Source organism: Ailuropoda melanoleuca, chromosome 6 (genome assembly GCF_002007445.2).
Source record: "Ailuropoda melanoleuca isolate Jingjing chromosome 6, ASM200744v2, whole genome shotgun sequence".
In the NCBI taxonomy this organism is placed as follows: domain Eukaryota; kingdom Metazoa; phylum Chordata; class Mammalia; order Carnivora; family Ursidae; genus Ailuropoda; species Ailuropoda melanoleuca.
In genome coordinates, this window is record NC_048223.1 from 124,021,668 (window position 1) to 124,036,536 (window position 14,869).

General features: G+C 54.6%; 1 protein-coding gene across 2 annotated transcripts in view; it reads right to left on the minus strand.

Moving 5' to 3' along the window:
• The window catches only part of CCN4 (cellular communication network factor 4), a 39,397-nt gene extending 28,147 nt beyond the window's left edge, over positions 1-11,250 (minus strand). For both annotated transcript variants that reach the window (XM_034663414.1, XM_019796295.2), the window contains exon 1: positions 10,971-11,250. In XM_034663414.1, coding sequence (XP_034519305.1) covers positions 10,971-11,039 — 69 coding nt within the window. In that variant the 5' untranslated portion in view covers positions 11,040-11,250. The remainder of the gene's footprint in view (positions 1-10,970) is intronic.
• Positions 11,251-14,869: the final 3,619 nt, after the last annotated feature.

Sequence of the window (14,869 nt, forward strand, 5' to 3'; positions counted from 1 at the left end):
GATGGTTTCTCTGAACCAGATCAACGCAAGGTCTATGTGTGGTTCTGCATTTTGCCTTTTGTGCCTCTTTTACTCGTTTTCATTCTACACGAATCATGTAATCCTTGTGATAGCCCTAAGAGGCACGCAGCTTTTACAATCATCTTTCCCAATGTACAGAGCGGTAAACTGACCCCCAGAAAAGTCAGATAATTTGCCCAAGGCCACTAGCAAATATCAGCGGTGGGATTTGAACCCAATGACCACACTGCACAGCATCTCAGCAGAGTCTAAATAAGAGTTTTGAGAGCAAGATAAGAAGGCAAGGGGCAGGGGCATAGGAGCAGGGAGTGCTTCTTGGAGGAGGCGTCATGGGCACTGTGTCCTGAAGGATGACTGAGAATTGACCAGAAGGACAGAAAGAGCATAGAAACTGGGGAACAGCAGGAACAGGGCATGTCGGCAGCAGCTAGGCACAGGAATGACCAGTGGTCCAGGTTGGGGCTTAGGGTTCAGGGTTATGGAGATGGTAGGTAGGCTGGGGCCATGGTCAGAGGACCGTAAGGGCCACGCCTGGGATGTGTGCATCCCCTGGGGATAATAGGGGTTTTTCCTGACTCAGCCAATACACTGTGCCGGGTGATGATTAAAACTGCCCTGTGAGGTCAGCCCTCATGGCCTCAATTTCCCAGATGGGGAAACTGAGGCCCACAGAGGCTACGCACTCTGCCCTTCTGCCTCTGGATCTCATAATCCCCCAGTGACCCCTAAGGGGCCCTTCTCTTGCCTAATTTCCAGTTCCTGCGATTCAACAAAAGGAATTGGGAGCCTTCCATGTCCCAGGCCTGGAGGTGGTGGTGGTCATGGGGTGACCAGGGACAGGGCCAGCCCTGGAGCAAGAGCCAATACAGACAAGGGTGGGGAAAACTGCCATCTGTTGAGCTTAGACCTGTTCTTCATATAGGGGACGAGGGAACAGCTGCCTGATGGAGCCGAGAGAAGCATCTTGNCTTTCCTGACTCAGCCAATACACTGTGCCGGGTGATGATTAAAACTGCCCTGTGAGGTCAGCCCTCATGGCCTCAATTTCCCAGATGGGGAAACTGAGGCCCACAGAGGCTACGCACTCTGCCCTTCTGCCTCTGGATCTCATAATCCCCCAGTGACCCCTAAGGGGCCCTTCTCTTGCCTAATTTCCAGTTCCTGCGATTCAACAAAAGGAATTGGGAGCCTTCCATGTCCCAGGCCTGGAGGTGGTGGTGGTCATGGGGTGACCAGGGACAGGGCCAGCCCTGGAGCAAGAGCCAATACAGACAAGGGTGGGGAAAACTGCCATCTGTTGAGCTTAGACCTGTTCTTCATACAGGGGACGAGGGAACAGCTGCCTGATGGAGCCGAGAGAAGCATCTTTNAGGGGTCTTTCCTGACTCAGCCAATACACTGTGCCGGGTGATGATTAAAACTGCCCTGTGAGGTCAGCCCTCATGGCCTCAATTTCCCAGATGGGGAAACTGAGGCCCACAGAGGCTACGCACTCTGCCCTTCTGCCTCTGGATCTCATAATCCCCCAGTCACCCCTAAGGGGCCCTTCTCTTGCCTAATTTCCAGTTCCTGCAATTCACCAAAAGGAATTGGGAGCCTTCCATGTCCCAGGCCTGGAGGTGGCGGTTNGGAGGTGGTGGTGGTCATGGGGTGACCAGGGACAGGGCCAGCCCTGGAGCAAGAGCCAATACAGACAAGGGTGGGGAAAACTGCCATCTGTTGAGCTTAGACCTGTTCTTCATACAGGGGACGAGGGAACAGCTGCCTGATGGAGCCGAGAGAAGCATCTTTAGCATTTAGGCCCCTACCTGGAGGTGGGAGGCCCTGGGCGCCAACCCCCAGGCTGAGACTTGTGGCCTCGGACCAGCCACTTGCTTCCCCAGCAGGCTGGGATGAGGCAATCCTCTGGCACCTTCCAGCATGGCTGGCTGCCTGAATTGGGCCTCTGATAAGGTGGTTCCTCCCTCCAGGGTCCGGAGCCCGACCTCAGCACCCTTCCCCCCCACCCTGGATCAGGTCCCACTCAGGCTGGGAGGACAGACATGGGCAAAGCGCTGGCCCACGGGGACACCCCTGGGAGCAGGTCCCACCAGCCCTGCCTGGGGAACAAAGTAGAGATTTTGAAGCTTCGATGGCCTGGGGGATCAGAGTAAAACTCAGCCTCGGTTTCCTCCTCTGTGGGGTGTGGGTGATAACAGCTCCTGCCCACCGAGCCCTCCTGCAGACTAAGTGAGGTGTGTACGGCCCAGCTCACAGTGAGGGTCCGACAGGGGGTGGTGCTTGCGGTGGTTGAAAAACAGAAGTCTGCCCGGGTTAGGATGTGGCTCCTTGGGGTACAGGGCCCGAAGCTGCTGTTAGAGAAGTCAGTTGGTATGTGCATGCGTGTGTGAGTGTGTCTGTGTGTGTGTTCATACTCGTGTATGCCTGTTTCTCTGTGTGTGTATGCCTGTGCGTGTACATGCATGTGTATGTGTGTATGTGTGTGCATATATGGCTGTGTCTCTGTGTGTACGTGCATGTGTATGTGTGTAAGTGTGTGCATGTATGTCTGTGCCTGTGTGTGTGTGTGCATGTGTGTATGCCTCTGTGTGTGTGTGTGTGCACGCACATGTAGGAGGCGGACTCAAAGGGCAGGGGCGATAAGGACAGATGGGCAGCCATAGCCCCCAGTCCATGCGGCCTTGTCCGCCAGCTTTGCTGTTCCAGAACTCTCGCCAGGGCCTTGAAGACAACCCCTGCTAATGCCAGAGCACCTTGATATTCACGCCCCTGATTGCANTGTGTCTCTGTGTGTACGTGCATGTGTATGTGTGTAAGTGTGTGCATGTATGTCTGTGCCTGTGTGTGTGTGCATGTGTGTATGCCTCTGTGTGTGTGTGTGTGCACACACATGTAGGAGGCGGGCTCAAAGGGCAGGGGCGATAAGGACAGATGGGCAGCCATAGCCCCCAGTCCATGCGGCCTCGTCCGCCAGCTTTGCTGTTCCAGAACTCTCACCAGGGCCTTGAAGACAACCCCTGTTAATGCCAGAGCACCTTGATATTCATGCCCCCGATTGTGGCTCCCCCAGCCTTCAGCTCCACACGCACTCAGCACCAAGCTTGCCTTCTCTCTCCAGGTCCCAGGGGCTCTGCGAGCCAGGCTTTTAAAGTCCATTTTACAGATGGAAGGCTGAGGCCCCGCTGGGAAGTGACAGAGCTGGCTCTCGCCCCGGGCTGGGTGCTGCCGCCTGCCCTCAACGAGCCCACCACCCAGTACAGGCAGCCTGGTTTCTGGTCTGCATCTCAGATGGAGAAACAGGGGCTCAGAGACTAACTCAGAGTCTGACTAGGACCGTGCCTTCGGGCCCCTGGTTCTGGGCTCAGCAAGTCAGTTCCTAAGTTCCCGCTCACCGTTCAGCCCTCCTAGCAATCAGTCCCAGGCCTTGTCAGATGCCCTGCTCCCTTCCCTAGCACAAATCCTCTACTAGAAAGGTCAGTGTCATGCCTTCCCTCCCTCCCCGTCCCTTCTATACCCATCCTGCCCAGGCTTTCTGGCTTTTATTATTCAATCATTCATTCATGCATGCATTTAGTCATTCATTCTTTCATTCATTCAACCGACAAGTACGTGTTGGGCAGTAACATGTGCAGCCACAGTGACATCCAGCGGAAAGTGTCAGGTCCAGAAGGGGAAAAGCATGAGCAAGGCCAGGGGTGAGTCCTTGCGGAAGGTAGAAGTGTGAGGGGCGGTGGTTCATGCACGGGGCGGGGGCAGCAGAGAGCTCCTGCACAGCGACGTGTTCCCTTCGGGCAAGAACAAGGACCCATGGGTGCCCACCAGCTGCTCCACCTGGGTGGAAGCCAAAGGAAGCCTCCTGCAGGGTACCAGTTTCAACAACATCAATTTCATCAACAGAGACGAGGGGGAAAGGCATTTCAGGCAGAAGGAACAGAAGGGGCCTATGCACAGGAGGGAGGACACTTGAGTATTCAGGACAAAGACCCTTGAGATAGGGAAGAATGTGAACGAAGGCCATCCCAAAAGATGAGGGTGGAAGACAGGCTTGGCCAGACTCAGAGCAGGGAGTATGGCAGTGTTCAGGGCATGCCCAACTGCTCTGGGCTCTGTGTTCTAACCAGCTCATCCCCTGGCTCAGTGACATTCAGGAGTAGATCCCTGGGTCACAGGACACTGTGACTCAAAAAGGTTAAGTGAGGTGCTCAAAATGAGCCCTTTTCTAAATTCAAACTCCATGATGTACTCCCTATCATCTTGTTTGCAAAGTTCACATCACTCTCTTCCCTCCAAGCTCCATGCATGGACTTGAGCCTCTAGGTCGGAGGAAACCCCTGGAGGCCTGGAAGGAAGGCCCAGCTGAAGGTCACAGTGCTCCCACTGGCAGTGCTCTCACTGGGAGAAGTGAGAAGCTGGAGACAGGGTGGATGATGGCCCCAGGTTTATGACAGGGGCAGATGGAGCCATCCCACGGACATGGGGAGGCAGTCAGGGACTGCCAAGGGCACTGTTACCCACCAGGGTGCTTCCCAAACTTGCAAAGCCTCAAGGTTCATCTGTGGTAAGAAGTGTTAAAACTCTGGAGTCCTGGATCCCTGCCCAGACTGATTCAGTAGGCCTTGGGGAGCCTGGGATTGCTCTTCGTAGGTAGCACTTGTAAGCCTGACTGGGGAGCCCCTGAGATGGGGGGACCCCATGGAGATTAAGCTGGGGGTGTGCTTTCCAGCTTTATGAGACCAGCGATCCACTCTGAGAGTTGAAAGACGAGATGTAGGCAAACAGGAAATCATCTTTGGACACCTTAAGGGGAGGACGCATGCCTGGAGGGTCTTCCCAGAACGTGGGACACTCCTTTCGGGTGCCAAAGCCAGTGATGCCTGTCCAAGAACAATACCATGAGAAACACAGCCCATGAGCCCTGCTGCTGGTGCAATGGTGGGCCGTGCAGTGAATGAGTGAATGGACCCTAGGACTCTGGTGGTTTCAGCTGGAAGCAAGCTTAGGGGTCAAGTCCAACCTCCTCATTTTTAAAACCAGATAACAAGCACTGAGAAGGCCAGCATTGAGGCCAGCCCACCATCTGCCCCAAGGACAGGGTGACACATCCTTGCTCTCTCAGAATATTCCTCCAACCTTCACCCCCAGACGCATCCTGCCCTGGGCAGGCTCATAGCACACGCCTCTTCTCTCACCTCCAACTCAATGCAGGACTCCTGGAAGGGCAGGGATGGACTCCTCCCTTCCTCGTCTTTGGGCCCCGGACTCTCATTTCCTCTCACTCCTCCCACTCTCCCCTACCAGAACTTAGCAGATCCACAGTTGACATCCCAAGCCTGGAGTTGCCTCCAGACCAAGGGCCTTGTGGTGGGTGGGCACAGATGATATCACACCCCCTGGAATGTCCATTATTCATGTTTTGAGAGACACAATTCCTTCTCCTCTGATTCTGTCTCCCCCCCTCCCCCCCCTTTTCACAGAGAAGAGCAGGAGGACAATTGGCAGATGAGCAACATGTCAAGGCTGGAGGAGAGACAGGAGTGATTTTTGAATTCAGGTGTATGTTAAGAATCACCAAGGTGCCAGGTAATGTGCACGTACCTGGAGGCTCTCCCCAGGAATTCAGGCTCAGAACCCCTAAGTTGGTATTTTTCTCCTGAAGCCCTCAGAGCTTCCTTTTGGATTCCTCCACGTGCTCCTTTCTGCTAGTGTAAAAATCTACCTCCAACCCATGAGCCATTCTTGACAGTGGGACAGAGTTGAGCATTTATCACCATATCTCTAGAAATAGGAAGGGGCTGGGTGCACAGCAAGGCTGCCAGCATCCATGGAACGAGTAAGTGGATGGCTATGAAACCGTGGACAGCATCCAGGGACCCAGGGTGGTAAGACTCAACTATAAGCAACATCATCACCACCACTGTTGTCTTCACCACCTTCACCACCACCACCACATCACCATCATCTCCGTCTTCATCACCATTACCACCATCACCATCTTCATCACCATCACCACCAACATCATCCTCATCATCGCCATCACCACCATCACCATCGCCACCACCATCACCATCACCACTAGCACCATCGTTATCCCCACCTTCATCATGATCACCTTCATCACAGCACCACCATCACCACCACCATCACCATCATCATCACCTTCGTCCTCACCACCATCCATCAGCACCATCATCTTCATCACAGCCATCATTAGTATTTCTCTCCTATGTAATAATCCAAACATGTTCATAGACTCCCCCCGAAATGCGCTGGGAATCTGGCCAGGATGTAGAAAGCTTGGGAGCTTCCGGAGACCAACTCAGCCCTGAGCCCAGCACAGCCCATGGGTAAGTCTGCCCCTCCTCTCACCCACCTGGTGCTGAGTCTGGGGTCTTTATGCACCCCTGCTCATTTGTTCAGACCTGGCACTTGTCTGTGGCCAGTGCTTCCACTCGAGCTGGGATGCCCCCATCCCTGCTATTGGAGCGAAGTGAATCGTGTCCCCACCTCCCCTTGGGTGTGCTGGGGATTCATGGGCTTTATCCCTGTTTCATTCCTTAATCTTGTCAATAACCCAAGGTAGCAAGTGCTAATATTATGTCTTTTCACAGATGAAAAAAGTGGCTCAGTGGAGGAGCTGGGATTAGACCCCTCACTATCTTTCCCTCTCCACCTGTTAAAATCCGTCTACGTACACTTGCATCTTCCCAGGCCAACACTGTCTAGTAAAACACAATGTGAGTCATATATGGAATTCTATATTTTCTAGCAGCCACACTGAAAACCAACAAGAAACCAGTGAAAGTTTGTTAAATATTCTATTTGTTTAACCCAATATATTAAAAATATTCTTGTTTCAACATGGTGTCAACAGAAAAATCACAGTGAGCATGTGATGTTCTCGTGCGCATATTGAATCTTTGAAATCTGGTGCGTGTTCAACATCTCACTTGGCCCGAGCCACATTTCCGGCGCTTGGTGGCCTCATGGGGCAGGTGGCCACATTGGACGGTGCCGGGATAAGGATGCTGCCTGTTTCATAGGTGTGGTTTTCAAGTGAGCTGATATACGCAGTGCTTAGGACACCGTGAGCACTTCAGCAGTGTTTGCTTTCACAATCGTCAGTGGTACTGAGACCTGGGGAGCTCCAGAGGTGTCGAAGGAATGTACGATGCACTGAAGCCTTGCTCTTAGACGTTCGCAGTATTCTGCGGTTCTTGCTCAAAACTTCCTTCCTTGCTTTGCTTCCCTGGCTGTGGTAGGAAAGCCTCCCAGCCCCTCCTGGGACTTCAGCCTGGACCATTGCCGTCTTACTTTCCTTGCTCCCATATGGAACCCACAGTGTGTGTAACGGCCCCTCCCTGCTGCCCAGAGAGATGGCCAAGGTTCCTGGGAGGAAACCCAGGCACAAATCCTTGTACAAAGCCAAAGGCAGCCTCCTGTCATTTGGCTGCTTTGCTGGCATGGGGCAGGGGCCTTTTCTAAACCCTGGGGGAGGTGAGTCCACTGACGGGCCGGAGGTACTGCCCCGCCTGTGGTCAGGGTCTGGTTTTCCAAGGAGCACGGCTCCCATGGCCGTTTCAGAGGGTGAGGCTTTGCCAAACGCTGTGCCAGGTGGAAAATGCCTGTCCGTGCCGCGCTCACGCCAGCATCCCGACAAGCGGCGAGTGGGAGGGGCCGCAGCTGTGAGCAGAGCCTCTAAGCGGCAGGAAGAGGCTCTGAGCAGGGGCCTAGGGTGGGGTTTGAAATGCTGGCTCGGATCCAAAGCTATGGACTGGGGATGTAAAGAAGGCGTATCATTTATGTTCTCACATTTTTAAAAGGGATATGCTGCGTCCTGGGCCACACTGCTCTGCGGTTGGTCCTAGGAGCAGAGAATGAACTTGTATCCCATATCCTACACGTGCATCCGTGTGCATTCACACACACCATGGCGATTTGCACACTCAGACGAGCCACGATCTCAGGCACACATGCGCGCGCACACCTGTTCCCATCCTTACGTACATTTATATGGGAAAAGGGGCGTGGGTCTCGCCTTCACACGGCCCACCCAGACCTAACGTGTGCCCAGGAATTTGCTGGCACATGGTTTGTTTACCCAGTCACAGGCTTCTGAGATGCTTCCCTGACGCAGCCCTGCGGTCACTCCCCAGCAGCATCAGGGAGCTGGGTAGGGCCGAGGCTGTGAGCCCTGATTAACGAGAGAAGACAGGGAGGCCCAGAGTAGTTAAGGGTCCTGCTGAAGCCGGCACCGCCAGCTCGTCCCAAGTGAGCTTGCACCCAGCCTCTCTCTCCTGGATGACTCCACCCCTGCCTCCTTGCTTCCCCCGCGTGGCCGGTTGTCACCCGTTTCCAGCCCGTACGCTGTGTGGGGGCAGAAACTGTGTGCCTCTCATGTCTCTGCAAGTACATGGACCAGGGGGAGCAGGTGGTATGGCCAAGCGGAGGAGCAAGGTTCAAAATCAACTCTGCTGATTACCAGCTGTGTGACCTTGGGCAAGTTACTGAACCTCTCTGACCTTTAGTTTCAGGGGGATCATCACACCTGCTTCAGAATATTGCAATGAGGATTTCAGGAGGTGCTCAATAAATACTAGTGAATGTCTGTTGGGTGATCCGAGGAAGGTCTTATCCACATACATATAGAGCACTTGGCATGGGACGTGATAGCACCCACTGAATGCAGTCCCTTGCTTCTGGTGCAGGGTGGGTTCTGTCCACATAGAAGGAAGAAAAGAGCAAAGAGATGGAAAAACCAGTCTTATCCGTAGTCACCTTTATCACAGATCACGTTCCCAAGTCGACTTGGCCGAGTTCCTGAGCTCACTGCCCTGTCCTCCTCAATTTATCTCCTCCTGGTTGGCATCTTACGCTTCAATTACAGGACTTTTAGATAATATTTCGCTATCCAAGAGGGCAAGTCTTCCCTCAGAACGCTGCTTCCTCAACGTTTTCTTGGCACTCCTCACAAACCTTTTCTTCCATATGAACATCTATAATCATTTTTCCATTAAAATCCCACTGGGCCCCTGGAGGAACTTGCGTTCCTATTATACATTAGTAAGCAGAGGACGGCCATGTATGGAGTTTGGCTAGAAAGCAAAGCCCTGGCCGCCATCTGTCTCACAGCCCTTGCTGGGGGCGTCAGGATGCTGTGAGAGCTCTCCTGCTGGGCTTTGTCTGGGAGCGCCAGAATCTGGACACCAGTGTGGCCTGGGTCGTGTTGGGTGCTCAGAGAAGGTCCCCAGGTGGGGGGCTGCACAGAGGAGAGGTGCCCGACCTCCTCCCAGGACCCTCCCCTCCAGCCTGCTGCCTGGGTCTGTCTGGACTCTTGGCTCCCATGCTGCATGGCCCCGTAGCCAAGGCCGTGGACCTGGACCCCTCTATCCCCAGCACCACCTGCTCTGGGAGGTAATGGGCTCCAGTGCACTTGGCCCTGCCTGAGCTTCTTTCCTTCTCCTCACTCAGACTCCTGCTACCTTCCACCCCTTACCTCTCCTCCATCCACCCCTTGTCCTCCCAGCCATAGCAACCTCCAGGAAAGGCTGCTTGGGCTCCTCGTGGCCGCTCCAGTCTGTAGGAAATGCTCCATTTCCCCTAAGCTAGAAAAGCTCTAGAAGAAAGAGCAGGATTTGGCAGGGGAAGATCTAAATTAGAGCCCTGGCCATTAACTCAACGTGAGACCCTGGGCAAGTCCCTTGCTTGCCCTGAGCTTCCGTTTCTTTGTTCTGTAAAATGAAGTCAGTATCTCTTTTTGTAGCACGCCATGGCACCCACTATGGGCAGGCACCATGCAAGGTCCAAAGGATTTCACAACGAATCACACAGATATGCTCCTGCTCTCCTTAAACCCACTAGGGCGCTTAGAGGGACCTGCATCCCCCAGCTCCAGAGGCAACTGGGCTGTGGTCGGCCGCCAGTTCTCAGCCTCAGATCTGGTTGAATCAGAACCCATGTCTTTGAGCCCGTGGGCAAGTTATTTTACCCCCAAGCCTCAGCTCCCTCATCCTCATTGATCCCAAAGGAAACTGTCATTGGGAGTGGGTAATGAAACCCTTCTTGCCGCCTTCCCTCTGTCTCTTGGCTTTACGTCTGGCAGCAGGTGCTGGCCGGAGCTGTGGGGTCTTGAATTCAGTTCCTCCCACCTGCCCACCTCCTACCCGCCTTGGGCTTGTCTCTATACCCACAGCCAGCAGGCTGACTGTGTGCTGCCACGCGTCTTGCTCCCCTGGCTTCTTGGAGGTGCAGTCCCTTCCCCCTTCCCTTTGGAGTGCCTTGGGATAAGTGAGAGGAGGGAGAGAACCCTCGGGATCCCCTGAAACCACAGGTGTCATGTGCAGGGCCCCAACAAGCACGCTTCAGAAGCTGTAGAGGGCTGTGCCAGCCTAAAGCATCAGCGGTTGGGGGCGGAAATCACCCCAAGCAATGTTTGCTCAAGAGAAGCGCTTTTGTTGAAAGCTGGCATTTTCCTTTCCAGCTTCTCTGGGTGTTTTCTGACTCCTCTCTGGGTAGTATCTCCAGCACTCGGAGACTCATGTTCCAAACCCAAGACTTTAGAAGTCTCCTGCCAACGTCTTTGCTTAGCACTCCTCGGGGAGGAGTGACTGGTCCAAGGTCACACAGCCAGCCTGGGCAGAGCTGGGACTGGAGCCCTGGCGCCTGACTCCCCGCTCCAGCAAGTGCCCCTTTCTGCTGAGTTTCAGGTGGGAAAGAAGGTCATGGACCACCTGTTTGCTCCGTACTCTCTGGCGGCTGCCCCTTCCCACCCGCACCAGAATCAGCTGACCCCGCAAGCCCCCCTCCTCCCCCTGGGCTTCGCCCTGGCCCCTATGTGGGCACCCACTTGCCCCCACACTTCCAGCCCCTCTCGATCTGCCCACCCATGTAGCAGAACGCGCTGGAGAAAGGGATCTGGGTCCCCTCGTTAAGCCCCAGCAGGCAGGACTCACCGTGGCCAGGGCGCCGCCCACGGCGGCTGCTGTCACTGCTGCCAGCGTCCAGGGCAGGAACCACCTCATGCCTGGAAGTCAGGGGCAAAGGCATCGACCGAGCAGCCCAGAGGATCCGGCCGCCTCTCCGGGGAGCTGGGCCGAGAGACTGGCCTGGCCCATCAGGAGCAGCAGATATGCCTCTTCCCACAGCCCTGGGGGGGGTTTTATTAAAGCACGATCTGACGTCAGAGTTAAGGACAAACCCTGCGTTTTCCTCTGAAAAAACTTTTCCTGCCTCTCTCCCCTTTTTTTTTTTTTTTTCCCTTTCTTCCCTCTGTCCCCACCTCCAGCCCAAGCTTGGCCAGCCTCTCCAGCTCTGACAGCTCTTAAAGGGAAAGTTACAGGGCTATGATTTCACACTGGGGCAGTAAATTCTCACAGAAGGAGCTGGAGTCATCCTGCGGAGGTATTTCACAAAGGTGGGGAGGGGGAAATCGAGGGAGGGCGCAAGGTGGAGGCGGGGATACAGTTACCCCGGGGGGGCGGGGGGCTTTGAACATGCTCCCAGCGCAGAGAAATAAACTCCCTCCCATGTCTTCAAACTGCTCCTACTTCTGGTTTTCATTTGCCATCATTCACTCTTCTCTCCCTGGCTGCAAGCGAAGGAGGACGGCTTCGAGAGCCGCCATCTAGAAATGATAGGAATTTACAAATGAACTCAGCTCTGGGGCTCAGCTTCTCATCAGCCCTCCACGATAAATTAAAGCCATGGAGGCCAATTTACACACATTCCCTTTCCCTATCATCAGCCCTAGAGGCCCTTCTGGTGCTGCTGCTGTCTCCCCACGGCTGGACACTTGTTATCACTGGTGGGTTTGGGTGTCTCGCCTGGCCCCTGCTGGACACTGCCACACAGGTGAGGGGTCTCCTCTGGGGCCCCATCTACCTTTGTCCAGCCCCCTCTCCCCCGTGGGGATCTCAGCAACCGCCCTCTGACTGGGCCCCAGCCTCCCTTCCTGACGCCCATCTGCTATGTCCTCTATGGCTTCCCAGAGCCAGCAGAGTGAACCTTGGAAAACTGAACCAATGTCTCCTGGCTTCAGCCTCCCCGAGCCCACCCACTGACTTATGTGCAATCCCCAGTCCTGGCGAGGCGTCCAAGACCTCCCCGCACACTTCTCTGTCCACACTCCCTGTGCTACACTTGACCACGCTGGCCGCCTTGCTGTCCCTCACACACCGCAGCAAGGTCCCATCCCTGTGGTTCCCATAGCAGTCAGTCCCTCTCTTCTCCCTTCCTGCAACCTCTACAAGGGGCTGTGGAGCATGCACGGCTGTTCGGTGTGGTGTAGGGTTGTGACCATCGACGTGACCCCGCAAGAGATGACTCTGACGGCCTCTCCGTTTATTGACCTAGGGCTGGGCCTCTCACCTGATTCTGGCCAGTGAGACATAAAGAGAGATCTGCTGGGGACTCCTAGAAAAGATTGAATCCCTTGGAAGGAGACAATTCTCTACTCATTCTTTTTACTCTGTGTGCAGAATTGATGGCTGGAGCTGCAGCAGTCATAATGGGTCCATGAGGCACAAGCTTGGGGATGAAAAGTCGTTGTGCTGAGGATGGTAGAGCAGCAAGAGGAAAAGAGCCTGGGGCTTTGGGGTTTTATGGTGTTACTGAACCAAACCTGGAGCAGCTACCTCCAGACTTTCTGTTACATGAGCTAATTCAGTGGCCTACCGTGTAAGCAGTGCTTAGGTATTTTATTCCTTGGGGCCAAATGCCTCCTAACTGCTATATGGGGCTTTACAAAAATCATGCGTGTCAAGTGGCCAAGGGTGGGGGGGGCGTATGGTACATGGAGACTGCTCCATAAATGTGAATCCTTGCTTCCTTCTTATGCACTTACTTGCTGCTCTTCAAAGTTAAGTCCCACAAAGCCAGTACTATGAGCAGGTGTCATTAAAGGAGTCACGCAAGGTGTTAGGTGCTAATCTGGGTTCAGTGACCCTTTGATGAACACCAGGTACAGGCCGCTCCCATGCTATGAAATATCTGATGACCATAAGGGACACAGAGTGGAAACTCAGAGATGCTAGCTGATTTCAGGACATACGCTAAGTCAGAGGCAGACCTGGGGCTAGAACCCAAGACTCGGAACGTTGACTGACAAAGGCAGAGTCAGGATCCGACACTTCCAAGCAAGTGAGCTTGACCTAGGAAAGGCTCTTGAGGGGTGCCTGAGGGGCTCAGCTGGGGCTCCTGGGTGGCTCAGTCGTTAAGCATCTGCCTTTGGCTCAGGGCATGATCCCAGTGTCCTGGGATCGAGGCCCACATCGGGCTCCCTGCTCTGCTGGAAGCCTGCTTCTTCTCTCACTCCCCCTGCTTGTGTTCCCTTTCTCGCTGGCTGTCTCTCTCTCTGTGTCAAATAAATAAATAGAATCTTAAAAAAAAAAAAAAGCAAAAAAAAAAAAAAAAAGCTCCTTGATATTCTCTTATAGGAGCCAAGCAGAACCCAGAGAATTCCGGGTAGTCTTGGGAAATCTGATGGTGAGAAGCAATTGGAACAGATACCCCAAAGCATGATACAGGGCTGACCGCTTGCACCTGCTGGGGAAGCCTCAGACGGCCCAGCTGCTCTGACTGGAGCCACCATCCTTCAGCACCAATGACACCTGGAGAGAGGTGACACAGTGACTCAGGCAGAGAGGTGCCACTTACTGGAGGGCCTTGGACAACCAACAGTCTCTCTGTACTTCAGTTTCCTTTGTGTAAAAAAACAGGATTTTGTTAGTGCACGAGGCAGGTAAGGTGTGCCCCAGCATTTGTGAATGGTGGCGTTGGAACGGGCCAGTATGACTGGGTTGCCCTATGACCACCCTGGTTCAGGGGTTTGGCGTCTTGAAAGAGCTCATGGTGCAGCCTGGGTGTGTGGCTGGGGTCAGCCTTGGTGGGTGGGGGCCCAAGGCCAGGCACTTTCCACACAGGAGCTGGACAATCTCTAAGCCACTGGCTGGCGGTGACTGGGACTCTAGCTGCCATTAATGGGCCATTCAGCATGTTCCAGCAACACTCGCTGTCCCACAGAATCCTCCTCTCAGTTCCCGCTCACAGAGTGCCTCTCTCTGGCACCACCCCCACCCCCACCCCCACCCTGCAGCTGAGGGAGCCAGGCCCCGGGAGATCAGCTGGGGCACTGCAGAGCCATGATCCGAACTTGGACCCCAGCAGCTTCAAGACAAGGCTTTCTTCAAGGAGACCAAGTGTGGAACAAATAAATGAGTAGATGCAGGAATGAATGAACACGGTAGATGGACAGACGGATGGGCAGATGGAGGAATGCGTGCGGGGATGGGTCCACTGTCTGGAATGTTCCAGTTCCCAGGCCTTCCCAGGCTGGGCTCCACATCTTTGTTTTCTGCATCCATGTCTCCTTTCCCTGACTGCTCTGCCAACACAGGCCCTGGTGGGTCTCACTGACAGGGAGGTGCAAGGGCGAGACCAGCCCCACATCTTCCTCTCGGCACCGAATCCCCGGTAGAGGCACAGAACCTGGCACAACACGTGCCCGAGACACACGGTGAGCGAGCGGCCCGGAGAATGACGGGAGCAGCCGAGGAGGTGCTGAGGGCCTGTATGGAATATGAGGGAAGGAAGGGAAGCAGGAAGGAAGGAAGGAAGGAGGGAAGAGGGATGGAGGGAGGGAAGGAGGGAGAGAAAGAGGGAAGGAAGGAAGGAGGGAAAGGGAAAGAGGGAAGGAGGGAGGGAAGACAGGAGAGAGGGAAGACAAGAGGGAAGGGGGAGGGAAGATGGAAGGGAAGGGGGGAGGGGGAGGGAAGGAAGGAAGGAGGGACAGAGGGAGGGCCACACAGGGCCCCATCTGCATATAGCATTGTCTCCTCACTCCCACTTCCCCTGC